Source organism: Microcebus murinus, chromosome 9 (genome assembly GCF_040939455.1).
Source record: "Microcebus murinus isolate Inina chromosome 9, M.murinus_Inina_mat1.0, whole genome shotgun sequence".
Taxonomy (NCBI): Eukaryota; Metazoa; Chordata; class Mammalia; order Primates; family Cheirogaleidae; genus Microcebus; species Microcebus murinus.
This window is the reverse complement of record NC_134112.1, coordinates 45,853,677-45,881,000: the sequence shown is the minus strand read 5'-3', so window position 1 is coordinate 45,881,000 and position 27,324 is coordinate 45,853,677. Positions and strand designations below refer to the sequence as shown.

The window sequence follows — 27,324 nt, the reverse complement described above, 5'->3', positions numbered from 1 at the left end:
CATAGATCATGAGAATATTTATATGGCTCATTAGGTGACTGGGCCAAGCCCAGCCTGGTACCAGAATGATGAGGAGATCAGTATTTAACCATTAGTGTCACACTAGGGTCATTGGGAAGCGCTACCTTAGTGCCCCTGGTAATGTTCACAAGGCATACTCAGTACATTTACCATAGATGTTAATAAATCACCGATTAGTCATAAAAACTCATGATATGTTGTATGATTCTTATTTGCTTACAATTCAATCATTACAAGCCCTATACTATAGCATGCAACAATTATTTCCAAGAATGACATAGGAATGGTACACCTTGCTTAATGCAAAACTAGACTGTAGAAGTAAATATGATTACACATGTAAATGTAAACATCTATTTAAGTCAAACATTAACACTCTATTTGCTATTTACATTCCAGCCTTTAAAATAAAAGTGAAAACAAAACCATGCTGTGCTTACCGGGTCCCTTCGCACAAGATTTCCATTGGGTACTACCACAAGCAGGTGGACGATGATAATGATGGAATTCATAACGTAAGTCACAAACAAGTGCTTATGCAGGGTTACCCTTTGGCAGCCAAGTCTCCTGGAAGGAAAAGTACCAGAAAGCATTAGCTAGTGCCAAAATGTTGAAGTACCTGGAAAAAAACCATTTCGTTAATATCTTTCATGTTTTCTTTAGCAACAGAAACATATAGAAATAAGTGAGGCAGGTTTCATCTTTCAGTACTGCTTTTCTGCCTAACATTTTAAAACAGCTTTAAAAACAGTTTTCCAGTCACGGCAGCTCATAGTCTTTGGTCCTCAGGGTGACTTCATATGATAACAGAAAGAGTGAGTGATAAAATCATTTTAAATTATAACAAATGATGTAGAATTAATTAAGAGAAGGGCTCTTAGAAGAGAACCATTAGGGTTTGGAGTGTGCTTATAATGAAAAGTCTACTGTTCATTGTTGCAACCAGGCAGAAAATATGTGGCTAATAGGGTCACAGAACCAAGGCCGCCAGTGACAAGGTATTGAATGCATGTCCTTGAGCCATTACATACACAGGCTTCAGGTCTCCCATCATTCTTCTCTTCCATTATTTCTTTTAACATCTTCTTAGATCTCATATTCCAACTGGAATCGTCATTGTAATTCTTCTTTTCCACCCCCTCCAGATGGTTGAGCTCAGACACAGGCAGAGAATTTTAAATAGGCTCAAATTCAGTCTCATTATGAGACATATTGTGGTTTGGATCCCATGAGACCAATCCAAGTGCTGCTGCTTCTAGGTATGGTCATTTCCCACCTTTTGGGTACTAAGTAAGTTGGTGGGGTTTTTGTTCCTTTCTCCTCCACTGTGTAAACTTGTACATTAATGCATTGGTGTGAATGTGCACATAGACAAACGCTAGTTTGAATGTCTTATTTTACTTTTTTTATGCAATGGAGAAAGCTTGCATCACGACTATAACAAAACTGGAATTATTATTCTGGACAAATAAAAATCTTGTATTTACCATATTTGATCCAGTTAAAAAAATGTTAGTATGATGTCATTCACCATGCAAAAGGTTAAAACAGCAGCTAATGATGTCAATGACTCAACACAGTTAACTATTCCTAAAAAAATCTTCATGGAGTAAAGTAAGGATCCAGGAACTTTGAAAGGGAAATTGTGAGGAAAGATGAAATATGGAAATGGCCTGGGTTTACTGACAATGCTTTCCTATAATTCCAACTCAAAGGAAAATGAGTTGTCAATTATCTATATTAAAAAACAAATTTAAGTAGTAACAGCATCTGTTAGAGCACATTTTGATTATTCACAGCTACATTTTTCAACTTTTCAGGAAGCATAAACATTAGTAAATAGTTAATAAGTAATATTTTTAAAATCTCAACATGTTGAGCATGGATAAAATGCAGAGTTTATATCCAGGAGGCACCCCCTGCTAAAGATGGGGTTCAGAGAAGAGCTTTCACACATTCAAATACACACATTACTATGCACTACTTTATTTAGAAGTATAGAAATCTTCTAAATAAACCAAATTAATCAGTTTTACAATAGCACTAAAGGTAGGCTTCAAGTTTAAATTTAAATTAAAAGAAAAACTTATTTGTGTAAAACATTCCCACTTATACTGCATAAACTCTTCCACCTCATGACTGCTGCAGTTAGTAGTGTTGAACCCTGTGACCTGTTACTTTCAATGCCGTCACAATAGCATTTTATAATTCTTCTCACTGGGGGATAAATATCTATGGTCTCATTATTCGATTCAGCCTGGTTTAGACTGATGATAATTGACATTATCCATAACTAAGGAGTATGAATGAATGTATCATACAGCACTGCTATTCTCATGCCTGCTTTTCTTTTGATTGGTGGAATTCAATCATCTGCTGTGTATAACATTAGCTTAAAGGACTTCGTTAACTTCATTCTCCTGTGCAAACAAAACCACCCTGTAAAATATACTTTCCCCACTTCCAGCTTACCGTAACTCTGGACCTTGTATCCCTGCCCTATTTCTCTTCTTAACACTCATCACCTAGTTTATTGCCTGTTATTTTCTCCTTTCCTCCCACTAAAATGAAAGTGCTAAAGGAATTTATTTTATGCACCTAGAACAATGCCTGACACACCACAGGGCTTAATACTCATTTTGAATTTCAAAATGTATGTAAGAAAAATTTTCTTCTTTGAGCTGTGGTCACTAAGAAATTTTACAGTCCATCAAAGAATTACATTAAATGCTAGATGATTTCATGGTTTATACTTTGCATCATACTTATAATTTGCCAAATTCTTAAATTAGTTATTAACTAATAAATATTGAACACTATCCTGTTTTCGATACTAGCTAAAATATATATATATAGTACTGTATACATACATATATAAAACATGTATACATTTTTCACTGGGAACATACAGAAAATGGCAGCTTAAAACTAGATAAACTGCTAGCCTCCAAAGGAGAAATATGACTAATATATGAGTTTCTGTTTTGTAAAAGTTTTAATATAATTTTTGTTCATTGAGTTTTCAAAATTTTATTATACCTACTTGATGACATTTACAATCACCTTCTTGAAGTGAGTTAAAAGTACTTTAAATTTATTAAAATTCATTCAATAATCCAACACATATTACTGTGTAATCACTATGATCCAGACCTTCTGGTAGATGCCAGGAATACACTGGAGGACAAACAGACAGCTTCTGTCTTCAGGAGCTTTATACACTACATAATTGTTTATTTATACTTATTGTAATAACTACAGTGGGACTTAACATAAAAGGATTAACTGAATTTAACATAAAAAATTTAATATAAAAATTTAACATAATATAACATAAAAATTTAACATAAAAAATCAATACAAATATCCTGTTGCTTAAATGAACATGAGAGAAGCTGACAACATTTTCATGTCTGATCTGAAATGTCTTAAGTAGAAATTCTTAAACCTGAGGTCAGCTATACTTTATTCCCTTGGTTAAAAAAATACACATTTGGATGAACAGAACATTGCTTGTTATTTGAGTGATGGGAAACCATAAGTACTATAGATTCTTTAATAGTGGGAGGATAAGACAACATAATCTTCTGTCTAGGTCCAACCAAGGTGTCATTCATATATGAGGAGGAGATAATGATTTCCTTGAGGATGAATCTCAAGATGTCATCTTTTAAAGCTAAAGTAAAAAGCCATTTTCTTGGTGGTGGTTTATTTGGTATAAATATTTCACATTAAAGAATTTGTTTCAAATTATTAGTACCCTACATCCGTATGAGTGTGTACTTTTTGGGAGCTTGTAGTTGTATGAGAAGGCATTTGATATTTGCTTTGAGTTTTGTAGATAGTGTAAATCAGTTTGATATATCACAGGGTGAGAAAATGGAGTATTCACTCCTCTATAAGACAGCATAATTATAGTCACATTCAAAGCAAATCAGAAGAGTAGCAAATAATGATACAAATAAAAGTGGTTATAAATTTACTGGTACATGGAATGATATAAATTAGGAATCATTTTTGTAATTTATACAAGCTGAATTATATCTCCCAGTTCACCTTTAAGTTTTCCTTTACTTAGGTATCATACACTGTTCATGACAGACATGAGAACTGAGGGGAAGAGAGGGAATGATCTGAAATTGATTACATTAAAACTTCTAGAAAAATTCAAAGCACAATATATCATATCTTTTCTATTTGACATGGGACTTTATACCTTTGGATTTAACACAAAATCCTTATCCTCAAGAAATTCCCTTTCAATCAAAAGTCTTGCTTATCTCCTATTATTACTGCTCTCTATAAAGGTGAACAGTATGCCATGGTATGACCAACAGTTATCTTTGATGTCTGTCATGTCATGTCAGTGGTGGATTGGAAGATAAAAGGCCATCTTTCATACAATTGATTGAGTGGTTTCCCTGGAGGAACAGGAAGGCTGCCAAAGATGTATAATGGTGGATACTGCATAAGATAAAAATTCATGTATCCATCCAATATGCAGATGTGACACAGAATAATAGGAATACTAAGTAGCAGAGGAATCAGCATTCCTTCTGGATTCCCCAGTGGAAGCTTTCTTTCTTGACCTCCACAATTACCTATGTATACTTTTTGTCAATGTGGCCAACATAATGTAATGAAATGTAGACAATATAATGATGCAATGAAGATACTCCCTGTTTTCCAACATATATTTCAATTAACTTTTAGGCAAGAGTAATGAATATTTAACATATTACCAATCAGAAAGGCATGGGTACTAATCAGTCAAAATAAATGTTAATGAATATTCTGTTGTGTTTTTCTTGATAGAATATAGTGAGACATTTAAGTATTTTGGATTGGTCTATAGAAATGCAAATTGATAAATTGTAAGTGGAACTTATAGGATAAATGAATTTATTGCAAGCTTTCTGAAAATGGTCAAGAACCAAACTCAAATAAATGCCCACATATGTGACTTTACCAAACAAGTCTTCCCTTGGGTATCTTCATTTTATCTCTATTCTTGACATTTACTATTGGCATCTAGTAGTGAGAGAGCTTGCTGAACTAATTTGATGTTTATATTTAATTCCTATCCATATTATTATTGCTCCTAACTATTTTTCCTGCACATAAGTTCTAAACCAAATACTATCCTAATAAGGCGGTCTGCTATCTTTAATTGGCGGACCAGAAATGACTAGCATATCATCTTGAATGTTACTTAAATTTTTCGGTTTCTGTCTTCTCATTATTAGATTCGGATTATAAATCAATAAGACTTGTTTTCCTTCCCCAGGTTTAAGTTGCAATTTGGTGGGTTCTTGGAGTTGAGAGATAGTAGGACAAAGTCAGATGCTTTTAGATAATCTTCCCCCACATTCTCTCAAGGGTTTAATCAGAATCATTTTGTTTTGGGACTAAATGGAGTAGAAAAATATTTTACTTTGCCCACACTTTTGCACACCCATCTTTGGTGGCTTACTACAGAAATGAGAGTTGAAAGAACATTTGTAGTTTTTTACTGATTTGGCTCCCACATCTCATCATTTATTTAAGGGACTAGAGAAATAAGGAACTAAGAAATACCCTTTGATGGTTTTTAACCTTTAAAGTCCTGACTACTAATTTAGTTGCATGATTACAAATTTGGGGGATTTTTTTTATGATTATATTTTTTAAAACTTTAAAAAATAGACTTTTAGTGACAGACTTTTTAATCAAAATTGTATGAGAGCCCTGGTGTTGTACTTATACACCATGGTGAAGGGCAATTGACAAATGAATAGACACATTCCAAGATTAATCATGTTGCATGATTACTCTGCTGCATTCTGATCATTATAATTGAAAATACTCTTCTAATTCTAGTAATTAATATCTCATGTCTTATTGATTTGCTTATCAATCTTTTCTCATGTTAAACTGTTTATGGAAGGAGCTTACTTTCTGTTTATTTATGTTATCATTTGCTATTCAGTTAAAAACATTGCTATTCATTTATATTGCTTATTCAATATAAGAATCTTAACCTAAGATATAGACAAAGATTAAAAAATGATCAAGGAAAAAATAATAGTAGTTGTGCTAAGGATGTGTTTATAGGTGATTATTCTCCCCTTGGTTTTTCTTTAGTGCTACCATGATAATATTTCAACAAAAATCAAATTAAGATTCTGTTATTCTGTTTTTTAAATTTATTTTTTATTGAGGTAAAGTACACATATATAATTTACCATCTTTACCATTTTAAACATATAGTTCAGTGGTAATAAATATATTTATATTCTTTTTTTCCCCTTCGCTCTATATATGAACCATTGTCTATTTAATTACATACCACATCTTTTAAGTGTGGAGGATTATTTGTCATCTGAGCTTACAAAAGATCTTTTCTTTATCATTTGTATAATATTACCATGAACATTATTACTACCAATAATAATAATTATAATAATAGCAATAACAATATCAAACACTTATATTTTACTTATTATGTGTCAGATATTAAATCCAGGTACTTTACATGTATTATTTCATTTCTATTTAATTTTCTATTTAATCTATTTCAGCTTCTAACATATTTACTGAGTTGTGATACATCTATAAAAAATACACACATGGCTTACTCTAAAATAATAATAATTTTCTGAAGTACATTTGGGAATATACTCCAGAAATCCAGTTTAGGGCTATGTTATGAGTGCTTTATTTTCACTAACATTTGTTGTGATCAAGGTATATATAACAGTTTCTAATTTAAATGTACAAGTATCTGTAAAGATCCTATTTTACAATCATCTAAAGATGACATATTTTAAAGTATTCAAGTTGTTTCTTATATATTTTCTAATATTTTTTTCTAGCATAGTTGTATATGATAAAACCTAAAGGCAAGCATCATTTAAATTAAGTTTTTTAGAGACATGCTCTGTGTGAGTGTTTATTTCTTATTCTTACATATGCTAACAAGTCTCCAAAATGTATTCTTTTAGCCACATTTTGAAGAATAGAGTACCAAGATTTTTCCTAGTCAATCTCATTCTCCCTAACAAAATGTAGAAAATCCAAATTATAGGAGAAGCACCATGTAAAAGTATAAGTGAATATAGAGATACCATGCCAATAGAGAAGTTAGAATTCTCATGAAAGGGTAATTTAGTGCCTCATGCCTTTGATTTAAAGAAATGGCATCAAATTTAGGAAATATATCAATACAACCATATGCCACTGTTTCACATACATTATGAAATCATTCCTGAAAATAACAGAATCAACATTTTAAATTCTCCATTATTATTAAATTAGTAACTATATAAGCTTAATCATTTTGCCACAGATAATGCAATCAAGTGTATAGACACAGCCTCAGAATAAAAACCCTCACTGGAATTTTATTTCTCATAGTGTCTTAGAAGATAATTGCAGTTAAAATTGCTAGGTTTGTAAGGGCAAAGAATTGACATAGGACAATGGCCATCTTCTTCCAGAGATTCTTCTTAATCTTGGTTGAATGAGACAAGGGCAGAAGAGAGACTCCGGACTTAACCTTTCTTCCCTGGTTAACCACTATCATGGCTTCACCAGCCCCTTTCCTCTTCTAGCGAAATCCATTTGTAATTCAGCTCATAATTAGGCAGGGTACATTTGAACTTGTGGCTATGGCCTCCAAATTTTAGAGTGTGGATAAAAGAAGGTGGAGGATCCTCCCCACAATACTTAAAGGAGCACTATCCACGGTGATGGTAAATGAAACATTTACCATATTCCCAGTGTATTTATAGGCTCATAAGACTGTCTTATTTTTGGAAGAAGGTATATTGGCTTTGAAAATGTTCCATCGTGTTCTCCTCAAAAATAGGGTTAAAAAGCATACTTTTGGCTGATTTCATTTTTCTTGCTACTTCATGACTCCTAATGTTGCATGTCTTTTGTAACTTGTAGAATTTCCACCCTTGCTCTTGCAGAATTTACCATTTATTTCAGTAACTTAAAGGAGAAAATGAAAAGCAGATGTCATAAATGTACTTACTTGAAATAGAAGAAAACCCCCAGGGCAGCTATTAAGGTGATAATCGACAAGGAATGACCCACCAGAGCCAAATAGTACAGAATGTATGCATTCTGGAACAAAAGAAAAGTTAGAAAAACAAATGAATGATTATAGAAGAGGAAAAATAGTTTCTATTTCTAAATATGAGCATAAATCAACAAAAGTTTTCCTATTTTAAGAAATCTGCTAAAATTATAACAAATATTTCAGAGAATGAAATTTTTTTATCTTTACTTATTTTATGAAAATAAATTGACCTCTTGACCTATTTTCAAAGAATTAGATTCCTTGAGGTGAATTAAATCTCATCCAAAAACATAACTCAGAAGTAGTTTTAAATGTGTTAAAAATTATTATCTCTAGGCGCAGTAAACAATCCAGGAAAGTTTTAACATCTGGTGTCCTTTTATACACAGTAGATATGTCTACCCTAAAGAACTGTCCGAATGATAACCCACTTTCCAAATTGTCCTGACTTTTGGCAGTAGGAATATATAGAGGGAACAGAGACTATGGTGGTAGGTTTCTGTGCTTTTGTTTAATTTAGGATTAAAATGGTGTCACTAATATTTACTTGGTTGAAAAAACCAAAAACTTTATTCTTGACAGACATTTGTTTTTTTTTCCCTCAATCATGGTGAATTTTCTTTCTTTTCTCATAGTGTTGTATTAGTTGATTCAAAAGAATGTCTTTCTTTATAAAATGCATAATATTATAGCATCTTTTTTTCAAGTTATCATACTCTTTCCTTTTCTTACAATATAATTTTACCATTCAGAAAGGAGAGATTGATCCAGTCACCCATTTCTGTTTGCCTCTGTTTCTCTCTTTCTCTCTCTCCACGTTAGCTCTAGCTTTTGCAATTAGTATTATTTAGTCAATTTTGTCAGTTGTAATTGAAGTAGACTTGAAGCCGTTGGAACAGGGGGTTTTATTTTCAGCTGCTGTTTTTCTTAATGAAACATAATTTGTGTATTATTTTGTAGTTGTATTTTTGTCTATTGACTTCTGGTCTTAAGTTTCTTCTATAATTTGTTGGGTCTTGATATGAATGGAAATGTACTATGGAAAAGTTGAATAATTTCTATGAAGTTCTTTGACTTCCTAGGATAAATATGGCATTTTTGTATCCTTGAACATTTTGATTCTTGTAAATTGCCTTGTGAAGAGTCTGGGATTGAAGCACTAATTCAGCTAAAATGCTTTCAAAGTGTGCAAAGCACTTTGTTTATGTGCATTATTGCTGTTTTGAAACAAATAGTCCCTTTCTAGGCCTTAGAATGTCAAAATAGACTAATCAACTTTCCTGAATTATGTCTGTTATATGATTTGACCAGGCTTTACATATTGTTTGGCATTTTCTGGCTTGATACCAGAAAATGATACACTCTCCTACACTCTTGATACACTCTCCTGACAGCATTTTTATCCTTACAGGTAACAATAATAAAGTTGAAATAGTTGATTTATAACTAGAGCTGATAAAATCTTCAGATAGCTTTCTTGGGTGGGATTTAGGAATTAAGAAACAAAAAAATAAAAAACAAGAAACAACGAATACTCCCCTCCTGTCTTTTCTCCCAGGAATTTATTTTCTAGATATTTTTCTAACTTTTCCACTAGACAGGATCAGGAGTAGCATCTTCTAAAAGTTCTTCCTTCTAAATAGTTACTATATAGAATACCCTTGCCACTTAAAGTTCCATATTTAATTGCATGTCCATTCCCCTATCCTCTCTTGGTATTTTTTTTTATATCTCTGAATACTTTATTTCTATGAAAAGTTCATATAACTTAATGCATATTCTTTCAGTTGCCTTCAGACCACTCTTTTTCTAAAAAACTATTTATTCTTCTGAAATAGAGTTGTTTAAATGTGTAAGATTAAATCAACAGCTCATAATTTAGTTGCCATCCCTGTGTCATTCTCAAGGCTGAGAAGTTCTGTTTTTTCAAAAATAAATTTGAGGTTGGTTTCTTCAAATTTGTTGGTGACTATATTTATATGGAAGACTTGTGGAGGGAATTTGAGTTATTATATTAGGTGGCTAGAGGGGAGCATTTCCTCATAAAATTCTTTACTTTCTTCTCAGATGTGGCCAGGGTGTGTGAGGAGGCCAAACATTGCAACACTGAGAATTATTTATTTGTACTTGTGCTATTTATGACAATTCAGTTGACATGATTATAATATTTTTGTGTAACATCATGATCAGCACTCATTCAGGGAATCCCTTTCTCATTTAAGGAATTTAGATATTAGGTTAAATATTAAAATGACATCATTTGAATCACACTTTATGAAGTAAATAGCTCTCCACCAGGGTGTAGACATGCATGTGACTCTCAGCGGTGACTAAGCAATTTGTGAAGAGGTAACTGGCTTTGGTCCCCTCAGCCTGTGTTTGTGATAAGGTGTCCATAAGGTCTCCAAGCTATCTATTCACTTTGTTTGTTTTGCTGTTGTTTGCTTTGCTTTTAATAAAAGGGAAGTTCTCTATACTCCCAAAGCTTCTCAATAGCAAGCAAAAGCAGGGATGTGCTTTTAGCTTCTAACTTAGTAATTATTTAGTATACCAGCCTATCTTTGAAGGAAATGATTGGTTTATTTTGCAGCCAGCAGAGTTGCTCAGCAATGCCCTGTATAGCTAAATGTTGACCAACTGTTTCTTTCAGCTCTGTGAGGTGAGAAGGCTGGCTGTTGACTTAGTGATCTTTTCAGATTTTCAATGCATCTGAAGAAGAGAGAGTATCTTCTTCTCATGCAACCCCTCCCACCTTAAAAAATGTTTCTGAGCAGAGATCATATTCAAAGTATCTAATAGCCAGAAGGTGCTGGTACTAACCAATAACCCCTGAAAATAATTTAAACAGTCATATCTGGATCAATGGGCCGAGAAGCCCTGCTTTAGGGTTCCGTCAATGCCTGATAGTAAAATTAAGGTCATAGTCAAAACAGAGAAGGCAACTCTTGTTAGCTTGGGATTTGAAGAAAAATTTGTAATTTCTAACTCTTCCAGAAAAATGGAGGTGTTAGAGAGTCCCTTGAAATGTTGCCCAATTTCTGGAATCCCATCATCTGCTCTACGGACACTATTCCCTTTGGCATCAATGAATGGCCTAATTCCATATGCTCAAGGAATGCCCATTGACACCGAGTGCCAAACAAGAAGTGAAATGTCATTTTCTCTAATGCCACTTTGTAGAGTCCCTAGAATTTACAAGTCATCATATGGTTTCTTCCCATAAAATCTTTTGGCTTCTTGGTAGCAGATATTTTATAGTTGCGCATCCATTTTCATGTACAAATAATGATATTCTCACCGGATACTGAAATGTGAAATAGAACCTACCTGGATTTTCTCAGGGGTGAAAGAGTTGCACAGAGTATAGTTGGACCAGCTTTCATTGGTTTCAGGATGCTTAAACCAAACACCTGTTTCATCACAGTATCTTGTAACCCTTTCTGTTAACGAAACAACAGTTATTTCATTAATATCTTAAAATCCCAAGAAGAAAAATAATAAATTTAGAGCTTAAAAGCCATTCCAACATGACAATGACTTTATAGAACTTGAATAGACTACTGTGAATCATGCATTTACACAAATTATTTTCATTTTGATTTTTAGGAAACAACTTTCTGATAATGAATAAATGCAAAATGCTGCCATTACAAACCACTTTTTAAAAATGCAAGTGAGCTTAGTATGGTCATCATCGACAAATAGAATTAGCAAAATCACTGACAAATTTTCAATGTCAATTTTTCTGGGCTTATTCGTGCTAACCCTTTTACAAACATTGTGTTCAATGGTGAAACTTTAAATAGATTTTGTCCAATGGCCATCTCAGCAAATTTCATTAAAATTTTTTCTATTTAACTTTGTAATAGATTTACATAAAGCAGCAATTATTCTAACAGGTTGCTTAAAAGCATCTTTACTTGAAAAAGTTTTTTTTTCCATTTAAAATAATTGAAATAATTGTTGGAGTAAACACACAAACAAATATGTAACTTGTAGTTTAAATCTCACATTTAATTCAGTAATATCTGTTTCAGGCACACAATAAAAAACAATGAATTTCACCTAAAAACTGATAAAAGGATTTTTGTACTAGCTCTTAACAGGTTTACTAACCAAAAACTACTGATGGAAATTATTTTAAATATTATCAAATATCAGTGATATTTCAGCTCAGTATTTTCATCAAAAGTTGTTTCCTCGGCCATTAGAACAAGGCAGTGTCCTCCAAGTATTAGTACATGATTCTAACTTCTATATTCCTGGGCTAGAAAAGAAAATAGCTGTACGTAAAAGGATTATCCATAGTACAACTCTTTGTCTTTGTCAACACAAATGTTTTCCCTAAGAAATTATCAAAAATAAAAATTTTGTGAGCATTACAAATATACTGGGAGAATTTCTTTTCGTATTATACCAATCTAGGGTTCCTATTTGATCTCTGAGGCAATAAACACATTGCAGAAGTGCTTTGGAGAACTAGACAATATCTGAATAACTCAGATTAAATTTGGCAAGCACATTCATTTTAATATTTACTTGCTCATTATTGATATTTTTTTAATTCAGTATAATTTTTTCTTCTACCTGTTTATTAGGTGGTTAGCATTTAAGTACTACATTGTAGCCAATGTTATGTATAATTCTTTAGGTCAGTGGAATGGAGTGTAGATAACCTTGAACACTTATGGGATTTTACCTTCTGGAGTCCCAGTACCAAATTAAAATACTGAAGACTAATATCATAATAATAAAGTGAATTTTAATGCTATTCAAGTATCATTTCAGTTGTTTGCTAACAATATACTGGTTTTAAAATGTATTTAGCCTGCTGGCAACCAAAGTTGCGTAGCCATGTACGGGAAAATATACAGTGTGCAGAAGGAAAGGTATTCCTCCTGAAGAAGCTCATTCTACTTACAGATAAGACTAGAGAAAATCGTATTTTTTTGTCTTGTTTTAATTAAAGTCTGGATGTAGACATTTCTTGGTTTTAACTGTTGCAACCATCAGTAGTTTGTTGATTTTCACCTGGAAAGTCTTTCAATATTTGAAAACAGGGTTATGTTTTCTGAGTCTTTTCCTTTCCAAACTGAACATCCCCAGTGACTCACTCCATGGCTTTTGTTGTCCCTTCATAGCTTGGAGATGCTATGCATGTGCTTTGATATTGATGTTTCTCTCTAAAATACACTAGGTATGGACAGACCTGGGGAAAGTACAGTGTGCTTCTTCACTCTAGACACACATGGAGAAATTTTGTAGATTTTCAGGCTTTATTCCTAGAGATTCAAATTCTACTGATCTGGAGAGGGGTCAGGCATCAGCATTTTTAAAGAGTTCATCAATTCCAAAGGGTATCAAGGTTGAGAATCACTATCTTAAACCATATTTGGACCATCCTGGCTCTGTGTCATTAATGTTGTTCAGTCTTGCTTTTTACATTATAGCATATTCTTTCACACTGTCAGCCTCTTTTGAATTCCAATAAAGTTATAAAATTCTTCACTTTTTCACTATCTGTTTTTCACCAAGCCCTTTTTTCCAAAATGAAACCTCTGACACTTCTTTAATGTGTTTTGTACATCATGAAGATGTAGCGTTAGGTCAATAACAAAATCCTAAAGAATTTAAGTTTGTCCAATATAGACATTTTAAAGATGTGCTATTAAAGTGGATTTATCTCCCAGCTGAGAGAGTTCTATCTAAAACCAAGGCTGCAAAGATGGATCAATGCCTGAAAACCTGTTTTGCTGATCAAAACCATGCCTTTTAGTCAATATTCATAGCCACTTTGGCAAGAGCCCACTGCTACTTTGGAACTGGCCTAGTAGCCTCAATTGGAGAGCAGCTCTTCCTGCCAATCAAGTTACCTCTAATGTAGTTGCCAAATCAAGATTAATGAGGCATCATTTATTGGGAAGAGTCAATAAAGGCCTAAAGGATTATCATCACATAGCATTTAGTAAGAGTTTCCAGGAATGTAGCTCTGAGTTAAAGCACTGCACAAAGCTCTATCGTTCTTTACATCCCCACTTTTCCATCAAAATGGAAATTCCCAGAAGTGGGGGGCCTGCACTGTTTTGAAAAGAGCCCCACTGTATTCCCACTTCCATTACATCTGCCTCACCGGGGTAGAATTTTAATTTCAGGGACAAATGAGGTCTTACCCTTGAAGGAGGCACAAAAAGGATCTTCCAGACATTGTCTCAGGCATAGACTCATTTCTCTGCTCTAATTGGAATTTCAGAGCCATTTACACAACCTTTGTGGGCCCAGGTTTACTTTACTCTTGGAAGCAAATCTCACCCTTACCAGAGACTTCTGTGCTGTGTCTGTAGCTGATCACATTTAGTTGCAGTATCTGGGCCTCCTTTATAACTAAGATTTATACCTCCTTTTAATCGTTGATTTATGTCAATGGAACAAATTTTCTATATAGTTTCTTGCAACAGAATTTTTCTGGCCCTGCCACCCATAGGTCCTGGGGCTGGGCTTCCACTAGGTTTTACTCCTCTGGGAGCCACCTTCCTCCATTCCCTGCGTCAGTCTCATCTAATATTGTGGTCTGCCTCCCAGTTGCACAGGTGCTTATGCACTTGGCTGAGGCTCCCTGGTACTGATTACCTTCTTATCTAGACTTTCTTCCTTGTTTATTATAGTTTCATCTTGGCTGAAGAGCTTTTAAAAATCCTGGTGTCCAGGTTGTACTCCAAACCAATTAAATCAGAATCTTTGGGCTGGTAACAGGCAACTGGATTTTTTTTTTCTAGTACCTCAGCTTCTCAGCCAAATTGAGACTCATTTGCTTACTATTGGCACCTGCCCAATCCCATGCTCCAGTCCCATATGCCTGCCTAGTCTCTCGATTGAGGCTGTTACACAACTGTATACATTCCTCTGCATTGCTCCTGAGCACTGACATGGGACATCTTCCAGATCTCCAATCTGTTTTAATACCTGACAATCCTAAAATACATAACTTCAGCCCCCTGGTTTCTCACTCCACTTGGAACCTGATACTTCTGGACCTTTATCTTACTGGAGCATCCTAGCCCAACTTCTAACCAGACCAGTGTGACAAAATTGAGACCTGAAGAAATAGCATGTCCTCCCTTGAAGCTTCCTAAGTTTTTCAACTTGCACAAATTTGTATGGAGATTGAAAAATACTATTTCTGAAATAATTTTCTAAACGGTGGACTTAATTATACAGAAAGGGTTAGGTAGGGACTCAAGAGAGTTGGGATCACTTGCAGTTTTTGTCAAATAAGGGAAGTATAAAATGGGATAATATGTATGAAAATATTTTGAAAAGCAAAATGTGATACTTAATGAAAAGCATTCCTATGTACCTTTTATAACTAAAGTGAATTTGGTGCCGCTCATTTACTTAACAGACATTTGTTGATCACTCTTGTGCTGGATACAGAGCTGGGTGTTTTGGCATGATAGATGATCACAGTATTAGTCATACTTAGTAAGCACATTTTAATAATATGCTTTTGGAACAGAAATATGTTGTGCAGAGTTACCACCTTCTGATTTATTTTCCCTTAAATATGTTACTTTTATATAATTTTCAAGGTTATGTAAAATTTCCATTGTACGTGTTACACCCAGTCCAGTATATGCATGTCAACAAATGTGAGACAATTAACAATTAAAAAAAAAAACAACACATAGAATTAAAACTATTCAAAGAGTTTGAGAAAAACTGATTTTATAAACCACAATTTAATACCAACATGCACCAATGACCAGCAAGATGAGTTAAAAAAAAATAAGGACAATTTGCAGTATTTGTACAACTGAACAATATTTCAGTTAAGGAAACTTTTCAGCGTGTGTTAAATGTGCAGCATTATTAGGTAGGTATATTTTATATCTGATTTTCTTTTCAGAACCATGAAAACTCTAGAAACTTCATAGCAAAAATATAAAATGAAAAGAAATACTCTACCCGATGGATCGAAGTCTGGAAAATAACCTGGGCAGGACTGAACGCTCGTTTCTCCAGCTGGTGTGTCATCCCAGCACATCCATCCATCCCAGGTGCGGTTGCAATATGGACCTGGCCATTTAGAAAGAAATTGATTTTGAAGCGATGTGGACTTCAATAGGAGATTGACCCCACAACAATCTTACATGTAGCTGAACCTAGTACTCCAGTCATGATCATCTACATTTCAAATGAGATCAAGTCACTTATTTTGGAAGCAAAGTTTCAAATAGCATTGGCATATCTGTGACCTGATTATCTCACTGGATGACAGGCAGGGTTCTAACCTTACTTTGTAAGAGGTTCTAAAATAGAGCTTATCAAAGAGCAAGTAGCCCCAAAGACTGTTCTCCATTTGTTTAATTAGAAGTGAGAACATGAATCTGAGGTATAGGTTGGCTGTGAATCAAATGGGTTTTGAGGTGTTTTGATAAGTTTTTACTTTCTGAAACTTCATCCTTCTTTAACACACCCAACCAGGAAGTAGGATTTAGATCAGTAGGTCTTACAGTTCCCATAAGATATGTTAAGTTTTTCCACCATTATCAGCATAAGCATTTGAAGAGAAATTCTGTAAAAGGGCATTACTTGAAACAAATTCATGACACAGATGAATTCTTTAAAATCTTAAGATAAATTTTAAGGGCAGGTATATTCTCAGAGAATAAATTTTGCAAAGTTTATCAGCATGTTGCACCTAATCAATCTTTTCTTTAAGTTATTTATATTTATTTAAGATACAATTGGAAGTTGTCAAAAACTGTGGAATCCTGAGCAGGATTGAATAGTGCACAGAAAATTAAGTATCTCTTATTCTGGGAATTTGCACTTGGGTATGAACAGATTAAAACAATAGCAGCAGCAGCGGCAACACAAAATAAAGGTATTAACTTTACCTACCACTAGTGGAATTTAAATTTTGGTAGGATTTTTCCCATTTGTTCTTCAAAAGATATATGTTATATGTTTGGAATCTTTTTTCCAAAAGCTTTCCTTTAAAATATTTTCAGAAATGTTGCAAAGGAAATCTTGGGAAAGTTCATGCAATTTTGCCTTAGATAAAAGACTGCCTTTAAGAATCAGTGTGGCTTTAGAACATATGGATCCTACTAACCATTAACCTTTGAAAGGGTGACCTTAGGTCTATTCTTAATCCAAGGGTGATGCAATTGTTCAAAATTCCTATTGGAGATGCATTTGCAGCCAGTTAATAAAAAAGTTCTATTACTATAGAATTACACTTTGTTACTGACTAAAATAATGCTGTTTGATCACTTTAGGTATTCATCAATATTGGCTCCACGTGGTTTTTCACTGTTTTCAAAAATTAAATATACCCTAAAACATGAAGATTTACCTCTATAAAGTTATTTAAAACAATGAGTCTCAGGCTTTGAAGGAAGTTCCAAAAATAAAAAAAAAATTTTTTAAATAATGACCATAGCAGCTGAGTTCAACATCCTAAGGTGATTGATACAGTAGTGTAAGAAACTGCACTCAGTCTCTGAAAATATCAGTTTTTTGTTTTTATTGTCTCAATTTACTTCAAAGAAATGGTTTCACCTTTGGTCAGAGTTGCATCTAATGCCTATTTAGTTCTTGAGAACCACTGAAACTACTGCAGATAGAAGAATAACGTGTGTCTGCTTTTGAATTGACTTGATGTTTTTTGTTTAAAATAAAATGCTAAAAATAAGAACTACAAATTAAAACTTGATTTGAAAGCAAAGCATGTGTAGGAACAGTATATTTAATCATTTTTTTTTAACCTTCCAAGTAGAGTTGTCATAGAAAGTATAAGGTTGTACAAGATCTTATTGAGTTTTTTCAAATGTTTTAGGGGACAGGGAAGAGAATTTAAACAAATGTTGCAACACTTGGCCATCACATCTTCCCATTTGTTTTCCTCTGGGCCCTCTACAGATAATGGAATATGCTTAACCTTGAAAATATTTGGGCAGTCACATAGAATATTCTAGAAAATATTACAGATAAAGTCTTCACAAGAGATATACTTTTCTAATTCTCCTGGAAACTAGGGGTAGAAAGGGAGAAGGAATGGCATTGGTTGCCAACCGATTCACAGTTAAAGGAAGATACTACTGCCTAATTAATCCAAGCAAGGCAGGGTTTTGATAGGTTCAACCTCAGGCAAATTCTTTTTCCACCATTTTTTAATTCCCCTTTCTTTCAATTTCCTCTTTCCCTCCTTCACTTAGTCCTGTATTGTTCCTGCTTGCCAGGTGTGAATACTGCTTGCCAGGTGTGAATTATTTCAGTAATTTTGTCATGAGGGCAGATGTTAGTCAAACAGCAGTCAGATCAGATGAACTTGAGCAGAGAAATTATGCATATTCACTGCATTAAATACACAAGCATACCATGGTGTGAAAACTACTATAAAAACTGCTGGCATATTAAATTAAAATTACTCAACACATATTTACCCATGGAAGAAAATAGGTCTTTAATGATGTTTCAAACATACGTTCACATACATCCTTCACTTTACCTTCTCCTTGGTATGGGGGCATCTGTTGCATGCGCTCATAGCACTTCTTCTCTGCCTCCTGCAGCTTCTTTCGTCCTATGGTGTACAGAAATGGCTCAGGCTCTGTTGTTGATGTGTTTCCACTTGAAGAGGATCGAAGAGTTAGAGTTGGGTGCTGTATTAAAAAGAAAAATACCAGTTACTTATGGAGAGTAAGGATGGGTGAGCACATAAATAAATGAGACAATCAAAACATTAGAAAACATTTGTTTTTCCTTCTATAAGCAATACTTATTCATGGTCTCCATGTAGAATTTTTTTGCTTTATAACTAAAAAGTATATTTATACTTCATTTACAAATTTTACCTACAAATTTTATACTTGCATTAGTTTCCATTCACTATTGAAAATGGATAACACCCACACATACTCACACACCTCTTTTTCAGCTAGTATTGTTTTAATTTTATTATCATTGTAAAGTTTAGAAGTAAACGAAGCAAATAATCTGATTCCCAAAAATACCAATATTATATCAGCTTTGCCTTACTCTTAAACATCATGAATCATATTATTAAAAAATAGTGCAATAAATATGTCTTTTTATTGGATTCTTTCAACTAAATTTTATTTGTGCTTGGATTGTGTACACTACCAGAAATTTATCCGATTTATTCCATAGGACAAACAAAATATGTTTTCTGCCTCTGAAAATTGACCTTAATCTCTTTAAATTGGTTTCATTAGGAGATGACCTACACAGGGCAATTAATTTTCACTGATGAAAATCAATGTAATCTTAAATATTTCTTTCAGCACATTTGCATTTTTGGTACAAGTTGACATTCGTTTTTCAGTTTCAGTTAATCACTATCACTGTCACAGGTCTCTGCTTATCAAAGTTGTGTGTGTGTGTGTGTGTGTGAAAAGACCACTGGCTGTCATACTGTCATTTCGAAACTGTATTTATATACACTTTAATTTCTGTCGTGGCTATGACCAATATTTTTGGTGGTGCTCAGGTCTGTGGGTTCTTTTTAAAATATCTGCATTCTTGCATTCTGCAAAGAGATTATTCATTTATTTATTTTTTGGAGAAGATCTGCAAACTTAAGCCTTCCTTGACTTTCCTTCTTCTTAAGTTAGGAATGTTGCTCTATTATACCAGTTGAAACACTTTTATTTGGCCTTATTTCTGTCTGCATTATGATAAGAGGTTTTCCCAAGTATATTGATGACAGAAGTAGTGTTTTTACTCTTCTATTAATATATACCCCAGTCTCCACACAAAACACATCCCTGTTAAGTTGACCTGTATCCTCCCAGCTAATCATGGTGGGTCCTCACTGTTTTCCAGTGTGTGCTATTATGTCTGTCCTATGTGACAGCCTATCATTAAACGCTAAGATGTACAGCATATAATACAATAAAAATTCAGAGCCTGGAGAGAGTATGGAGCAAAAGTAGTCAGGATAGCTAGAGATACAAGGTAAAATTTGAATTGGACTTTGAGTGTACATAGTGTCTGAATGGGCAGAGAGGAGAGGAGGGCTTTCAGGATGGAGGGAAAGGCATGCACAAAAGTCTGGAAGCTGGAAATGGCCTGTGTGAGACATTGTAAGGAAACTATCCTGCCTGAAGGGGTGCATATTTAAGGGTAAGAAATAGGGTAAAAAAGGGTGAGAAAATGCAGAGCCTGGAAAGCCAAAAAAAAGAAAAAAAAAGAAAGAAAGAAACTTGTTTTGTTACTTTGAGCAGGTTAGAAACCTCTCTAGGTCTAAGTTTCTTCATTGCAAAATGAGAATAGTAATAATAATAATATCTATCCTCTATGGATGTTATGAAGACAAACAAGAAAACAAATACAGTGTCTGGGACATGAAAGGTTCAATGTATCTTAGCTAATATTATTAAAACATGATAATAAAAAAATATGTTTTGCAGATTTTGATCAGTGAAGGTTGTGAAGGAGAATATTAGCAAAATTCATGTGGCAGGCATCAGATATCCACAGGTGAGATTTGGGGAGGGCAGCTAGGAAGTTGATGGCCTCTGCTAGATCACCCCATGTGCAACTTCAAACACCTTCTCAAATAACAAAGACACGAAGGCACATCTGAATATAAGAAATGGAGAACAGTAATAGTCAAACAGCCCTGATACTTAGTCTATATAACTGAAAAAAATTGTAGTTCCCTGAGAAAAGGGAGACATTAGAAAATGAGACCCTTAATAGGGGAAAGAAGGTAAGTTCTCTTTTGAATTTGTTTTGGAAATGTCAAGCAAGTCATCTGAGTAGAAATCACTTGCAGAGGGTGTATACTTATTGCCATTATAACATTACTATTATAACTCTAAATGGACATCTATTGTGAATAAAGTTGACATTACTCTTTAAATACTAAGGTCATTTCTAATTATAATGCTTCTTAAATTTATGACAGAAGAAAGAGAAATTAATGAACCCACAAAAGTGATGAGAATGTGCAAATCCTTTACCAATGCAGCTGAACACAATTCTGTTGACATATGACTCTATTTCTACTTGTTTTCAGATCAATCGGTCAGCAAATATGCATTAAATTTGATAAACCAAACATTGTGCTAGATGCTGGGGATGCAATGTTTAATAAAACAAGTGTGGATCTTGCTCTCATGGAGCTTACTGTCTAGCAAGAAGGACCAACACTGTATTTTATTTTAATTTAAATATTTAAAATATTTTCTTGACACCAGAAGTTGTAAACAATAATGAATCATTAATCATAAAATTCTCAGGTATTTGATTGGAAATTGGAACATGGCTTGTGAAACTTAAAAAAAAGTGTTTTGAAGAAATTGCATGTTGAAGCTTTTTTTGTATTTCATTAGCCTGCATTTGTATGAATGGGTGTTTGTGTTTTGTAAATTCAACTGACTATCATGGAGCCAGTAAAGCAGGGAAGGATCATGGTGCCCTCACAGCAGAGATATTAATGATTGGTTCAGTTTATGTGTTTATTTTAGATTCTGTTTTGTGTCTCTGTTCTTACAATCTTCAGTTGATATGAGAATTACCATTTTATATATTATTATTTTCTGGGCTATTTTCTCACCATCTTCAAATTAAATTAGAAGATGGAATAGGATGGACTATATAAATCTTATCTGTCATTTGTACTAGATATTTTAGATGTTAGAAACTAGTTTGCTTAAGGTTGACTTTCTTTGCAGAAGTAACATTCTGAATTCTGTCTTTATATGGCTGATAACCAAATAAAGAATGTTCCTGCTCTATTTGGAAATTCATGGAAGACATGGGTAGATAGTATGTCCAAGAATATTAAGTGGAAAACCTAGAATGTTGGGTTTAATCTAAAATGGTTTTTAAATTACATCCTTATTTGGTTTAATACAATTTTAACATCAGTAACAGTGGAGATATGACCATCTCAGTAAGAGTAGGCATAGTTCATGCTGATGACAGTAGCTTCAATCTTACCATTCTTGCAATATTGAAACAAACTCCAGTGAATTTCGTTTGAAGCCTGGTTCACTAGAGAGTGTTTCAACACTGAAGGAATGAGAAATTAGAACCTCCGTTGTTAGATGAGCCGCGATAATCTGCAACGGTCCCTGGTCTGGTTCGTATTCAAGCAAGATGAAATTTTTCCGGTGATAGATGAATGTCTCAATGACTTTCTTCCTAAAAATAACATACACATTGGGGCATTCTCTTTATATATACAGTCTTCCCTTGGTATTTTTGGGGGATTGGTTGCAATACCTCCTGCATAAACCAAAATCCATGAATGCTCAAGTCCTCCATGTAAAATGGTGCAGCATTTATTTGCATAGGTGCACATCCTCCTGTATATTTTAAATCATCTCTGGATTGCTTATAATACTTAATACAGTATAAATGATATGTAAATATACATTATACTGTATTGTTTAGGGAATAATGACAAGAAAAAGTCTGTACATGTTCAGTACAGATGCAATTTCTTTTTCAAAAATGCTCTATCTAAGATTGATTGAATCCACAGATGCAGAACCCATGGCTATAGAGGGATGACTGTATATAGATAGAGGATAGGTAGAGAAATGTAAATATACATGTAAATATAAATATTATATGTATATAAAATTACAAACATTAAATTACTACTGTTTCAAATTACACATGTACAAATTTCATAAGATTTAGTAAACATTAAAATTTGTATGATAATTTTATACAAATAAAAATACTGGTAAGGTGATATTTTCAGCAATAAAAAGGCAAAATAAAGATAGTAGGGATTAAATATAACTACCAAGCAATGGGAAAGACTTAAAAACATTTTACTTATCATAAGTGTTATATCTCTATTATATATTTGTGGGATTTAAATGAATACATGATTATATGCTCACATGAAGATAGAAATGAGGCATATTGCTTTTCAGAATAAAAATCAGTGTTCAAAATTTTGCATACAAACCATGTTACATGATTCTTCAAAAAACAAGCAAACAACCAACCTTTTAATTGTTGCTCGATGTAGCAGCTTAGTTGCCGTATATGTGATGTCACTACTAAAGGTTCAAGTTAAATGGCGCCGCATATACAACAACGAAGCTGCCACTAACAGTGGTTGTCAGCAGCCAAAACAACCCTGGCTCTTTCAGTCAATACATACTTTGAGTACCTCCCACGTGGCAGGCATTGTTCTAGATTCTAGAAATTCGGCCGTGAATAAAGCTGGCAAGAACCCTGCCCTCATGTAGCTCACATTCTAGAAGATTTCATCTACAATAACTATGGAGTCCAGCGGAAAGCAATGTGAAATGGCCATATGCTTAGGCAAGTTTTACTTTGATGTAAGACAATCAGCTTGTTTTGGGGTTACAGATAGTTTCTAGATGTATAGAGATAGTAGAGTTACAGAGCTGTTCTGTCTGTATCTTTGAGAGATGTTCCACCTCTGCAATAGTTCAAGCCCACTGAATGTATGGACCATGCTACTACTGGGTTGAAGGGAGTGCTTGCTATTGATTGCCAAGGGCAGAACTGCTCTAAAAAGAATATGAATCCAGAATCCACCAATGTAACCAACAGGATTTCCATGCTACCATCCTTAATATTGATAATGTATGTATATGTTAAAATTATTTGTGTTTTTCAGTTGCTTATAGTTTTCAAAACAGCAAAAAATGAAGTGCAACTTTGTAAAATATTAGCACTGGTTCTTCCAGTTAGGATCAGATGCTTGGTTGGTGTTCTTTGTACTGTCTACTTATGCATTGTATAAACACCAAAATTTCTGCATATATCACACAGTCAAAGCAAATAGGGGTACGTAGCTAAGTAAACAGCAACAACAAAATGCTTCTTGGAAGAACCTAGTTTTTCTGTCTTCATTTCTGTCTTCTGTCTTTGTTGTTTGTGTTCACTGTTATCATCATCATCCTCCTAGCATTTTTTGAGAGCTCACTATGTACCAGCCACCGTTCTAAGCCTATTGTGTTACCTCAGAGGAAGGCGAGGAAGTGAATGGGTGGTTTTGGTTAGTAGAAAGAGGCTAAGGGAAGATGGTGACCCAAATTGATACTTTAAAGAGCATATGGAAATCAAGTTGGTAAAATTTCATAAATAGAGTTTTTTCCACAATAATGTATTATCTAAAAAGTGATGTTTTGGATTAATTAAGAATATTGTCATTAAAAAAATTACTTTTTCTCTAAGGAATATCCATGTGGAACATAATGAGTGTTTTAAAGAAAATTGATGGATCAAATTTTGTTTTATGGACAAATCCAATATCAAATCAAATATATAATACAAATACAGACAGAAAAGCAAATTTCTCTTTGTCACAGAAAAGAGAGCACAAAGCCATTTAAGTGCTTTGTTCAGTTATGTTTGCTGTAAAGAGATGCCCAAAGACCATAAAATATTTTTATCCATGGCTCATGCAAAAATATGCAATTTTTTAATATTTAAATTGTAGAATATAATAGATTGAAGCTTTGAATAAAAATGACCCACTTCAATTTTTTAACACACTAAAATTATCTGTAGTTTTCATAGTAAAAAAGGTAATTAGATAATCTTCAATGTCTTTCATCATCGTTTAGTAGTTCCTTTAATTTTTCTTCTATTATGCCCAATATAACTATATCCTTTATGAAACAAAATTATTTGGAAATATTCACATAAGATTTCATTTGAGCTATGAAAAATAACAATATCAATTTATGAATAATATATACCAATATTTCTGCATGTACAGAAGACCACATGAGGCTTGGTAATTTGCAGACAAATTAAAATATTCTATTAGATTCTACAATATTCTTGTGTGTGTTTTTATTACATTTCTAATGGCATGAAGTAAGTTGCATTTGAAAATACTAGATTACTTTCAGAAAATTATACTGTAATTTATCTAAAGAAATATTTAATAAGTTAAAATAATATATAACAGTTTGACATAATAAAATAAACTGTGCTCATTATCCAAATAAGTGCAAAAGGGTTGCATTAACAATCATTCCTATAAAACCATTTATTTGAGGTATAATATTACAAAATAAAAATTCTCTTATAAGTTAAATTAACATTTACAGAATACTAATCTATATATTCTGAATAACGGAAAGAGAAACAATATAGGCAGACTTGTAAGGCCGTGCTACACATTAATGAACAATGGAAATCCTGGAACCCTGTGCAAGCTTCGCTGGGGGTCAGTACGACAGTGTGAGATACTGAGTGATGTTTAGTGCCAGCTGTAATTCATTGGTAAATGCTATTCTGGCGAGGTAGGATAAGGAACAACAACTCCAAAATGATTTATGTATAATTTACTCATCTCCCTTTCATGTGCTATTGAAGTTGATGTGATGGTGAGTTAACAATGTCGACACAAATAAATAGTCACTGATAGTGTTTTCTAGGATGATTATACTATTGACTACTTGCTAAATCTTTTTAGGAATTAGGCAGTATAAAATTACATAAATTGAACATGATTTAAAAAGCTGGAGAAACAGTTATGCAGTGACAGTGGTATAAAAGACTTGGAGATTCTTAGTCAGTTTTTGATGAAAAATACATTTGAAATCAATAACCAGACTGAAAGAGTTTAGATGTTTTAAAATGATGGAACAGCCCAGAAAATATGTTTCAAAACTACATGTCAAACAGGAAGACCATTTTATCTGAGAATTTTTTTAGCCTTTTATATTAATTTCTAAGATAATATGAAGATGTCACAAATTTGTGCTAAAATTTTATACAGAAACAAAGATCAAACTTCTGGATAAACCATGACATTAAATTAGTGAAAGTTCAGAAGGCAGATTTGCTAACAAAATATTAAGAAAAATGACGGTTTTGAAGAGCTTAATTTTGGCTTCTGGAGAACTATGCCTGCCCTTGCAAATGCCAATTCAAGCACACTCAAAACACTCCTCCTTATTCAGCATTCTTAATTAATATGGCTTAGAATAATTTTGTTTTACTTACACTTAGAAGAATGAACAGTGCCAACCACTGGCACATAGATTTGATCTTCATTTTTGCTTTTTGAAGATCTCTCTTTGTCCTAGAAAAATATAAAAGTAACAGATATTTAAGTTAGTATATCACTAATATAGACTATATATTTTCCTTTTCTATTAGACTTGAACAGGATAAATGTCCCAAGATAACCTACATAAAATACATGTAAGAACAATTTGTGTTGCAAATGCAGCTTCATGTTCCACTGCACCTCCTGTCAACCAGATTGTTGTACCTAACTCCCTCCTATTAAGAAATTCTGGAGCTACCTTTGTATATCAGGACCAATATAAAGAAATTCTAATAAATCAAGAGCAATCCACATTGATTTCAACTAACTGGTGTCATCAAGAACTGCCGAAAATTGCAATGGAGACATCTACAAAGAAGACACCTTACTGGACATGAACAAATAACATCTATGATTTGTGACAGATTAACAGTCATGCCCTCTAGGGAATCTAAGGTCAACTCTAACAGTAATCTTATTTAGACCTTTGAGTATTTTTCTTTCCTATAAATATTTCTTCAAGCTTCAAGTTGCCATTAAGAATAAAATTCTTCCACAGCAGGGATTTGAGTACATGATCTAACAGCTCACTATTCCTACTCATGAGCATAGAAGTCAGAAGAGGCTGCTTTATCACAAATATCAAACAGTTTTTCATGGCCCTGAAGATAATTTTTAGGAAAGATAATCAAGGGGTGAACATTTGAAATGTATATACATTTCTTTTCATTCATGGAATTTGTGCGAATACTACATTTCAACCAGGGGTGAGTGGTTAGCATTGCATCTGAAGTGGTAATGATTGCCTCTTATACTGTTATATTCATTGTATCATGTACAGATTTTCCATATTCTGTCAGGTATAAAGTATGCCTAATATATTGCTCCCAAAAGAGTACATTCTATTCAATCTACATATTGGTATTATAGGAAATTGAAAATGTAAAGTATAATTTTGAAAGGTCATCTTATATGTTGACCATTATTCACTGTTTCTGATTTTCTTCACGTCCACTCAGTAAGTTAAACACACACATGCACCTGTATTAAGTGCTGAGACACCATAAGGGATAGAAATCTGGGTAAGCTGGATTAGATATGGCTCCATTATACAGTGAGAAACTGGGTGCGAGGAGGGAGTAGGTGTGAATGATACAAGATATGGCAAAATGACTAAAATGTAGACCAGGTAAAAGGGTCA

General features: G+C 33.5%; 1 protein-coding gene across 1 annotated transcript in view; it reads right to left on the bottom strand.

Annotated features, from left to right (window-relative positions):
- CALCR (calcitonin receptor) overlaps positions 1–27,324 on the bottom strand; it is a 114,861-nt gene that overhangs the window by 27,196 nt on the left and 60,341 nt on the right. The window contains exons 3-8 of the mRNA XM_012779651.2: positions 26,078–26,156; positions 18,603–18,756; positions 16,052–16,162; positions 11,417–11,529; positions 8,042–8,133; positions 462–588 (exon numbers count right to left, since the gene is read on the bottom strand). Of these exons, the coding sequence (XP_012635105.1) occupies positions 462–588; positions 8,042–8,133; positions 11,417–11,529; positions 16,052–16,162; positions 18,603–18,756; positions 26,078–26,128 (648 nt within the window). The 5' untranslated portion in view covers positions 26,129–26,156. The remainder of the gene's footprint in view (positions 1–461; positions 589–8,041; positions 8,134–11,416; positions 11,530–16,051; positions 16,163–18,602; positions 18,757–26,077; positions 26,157–27,324) is intronic.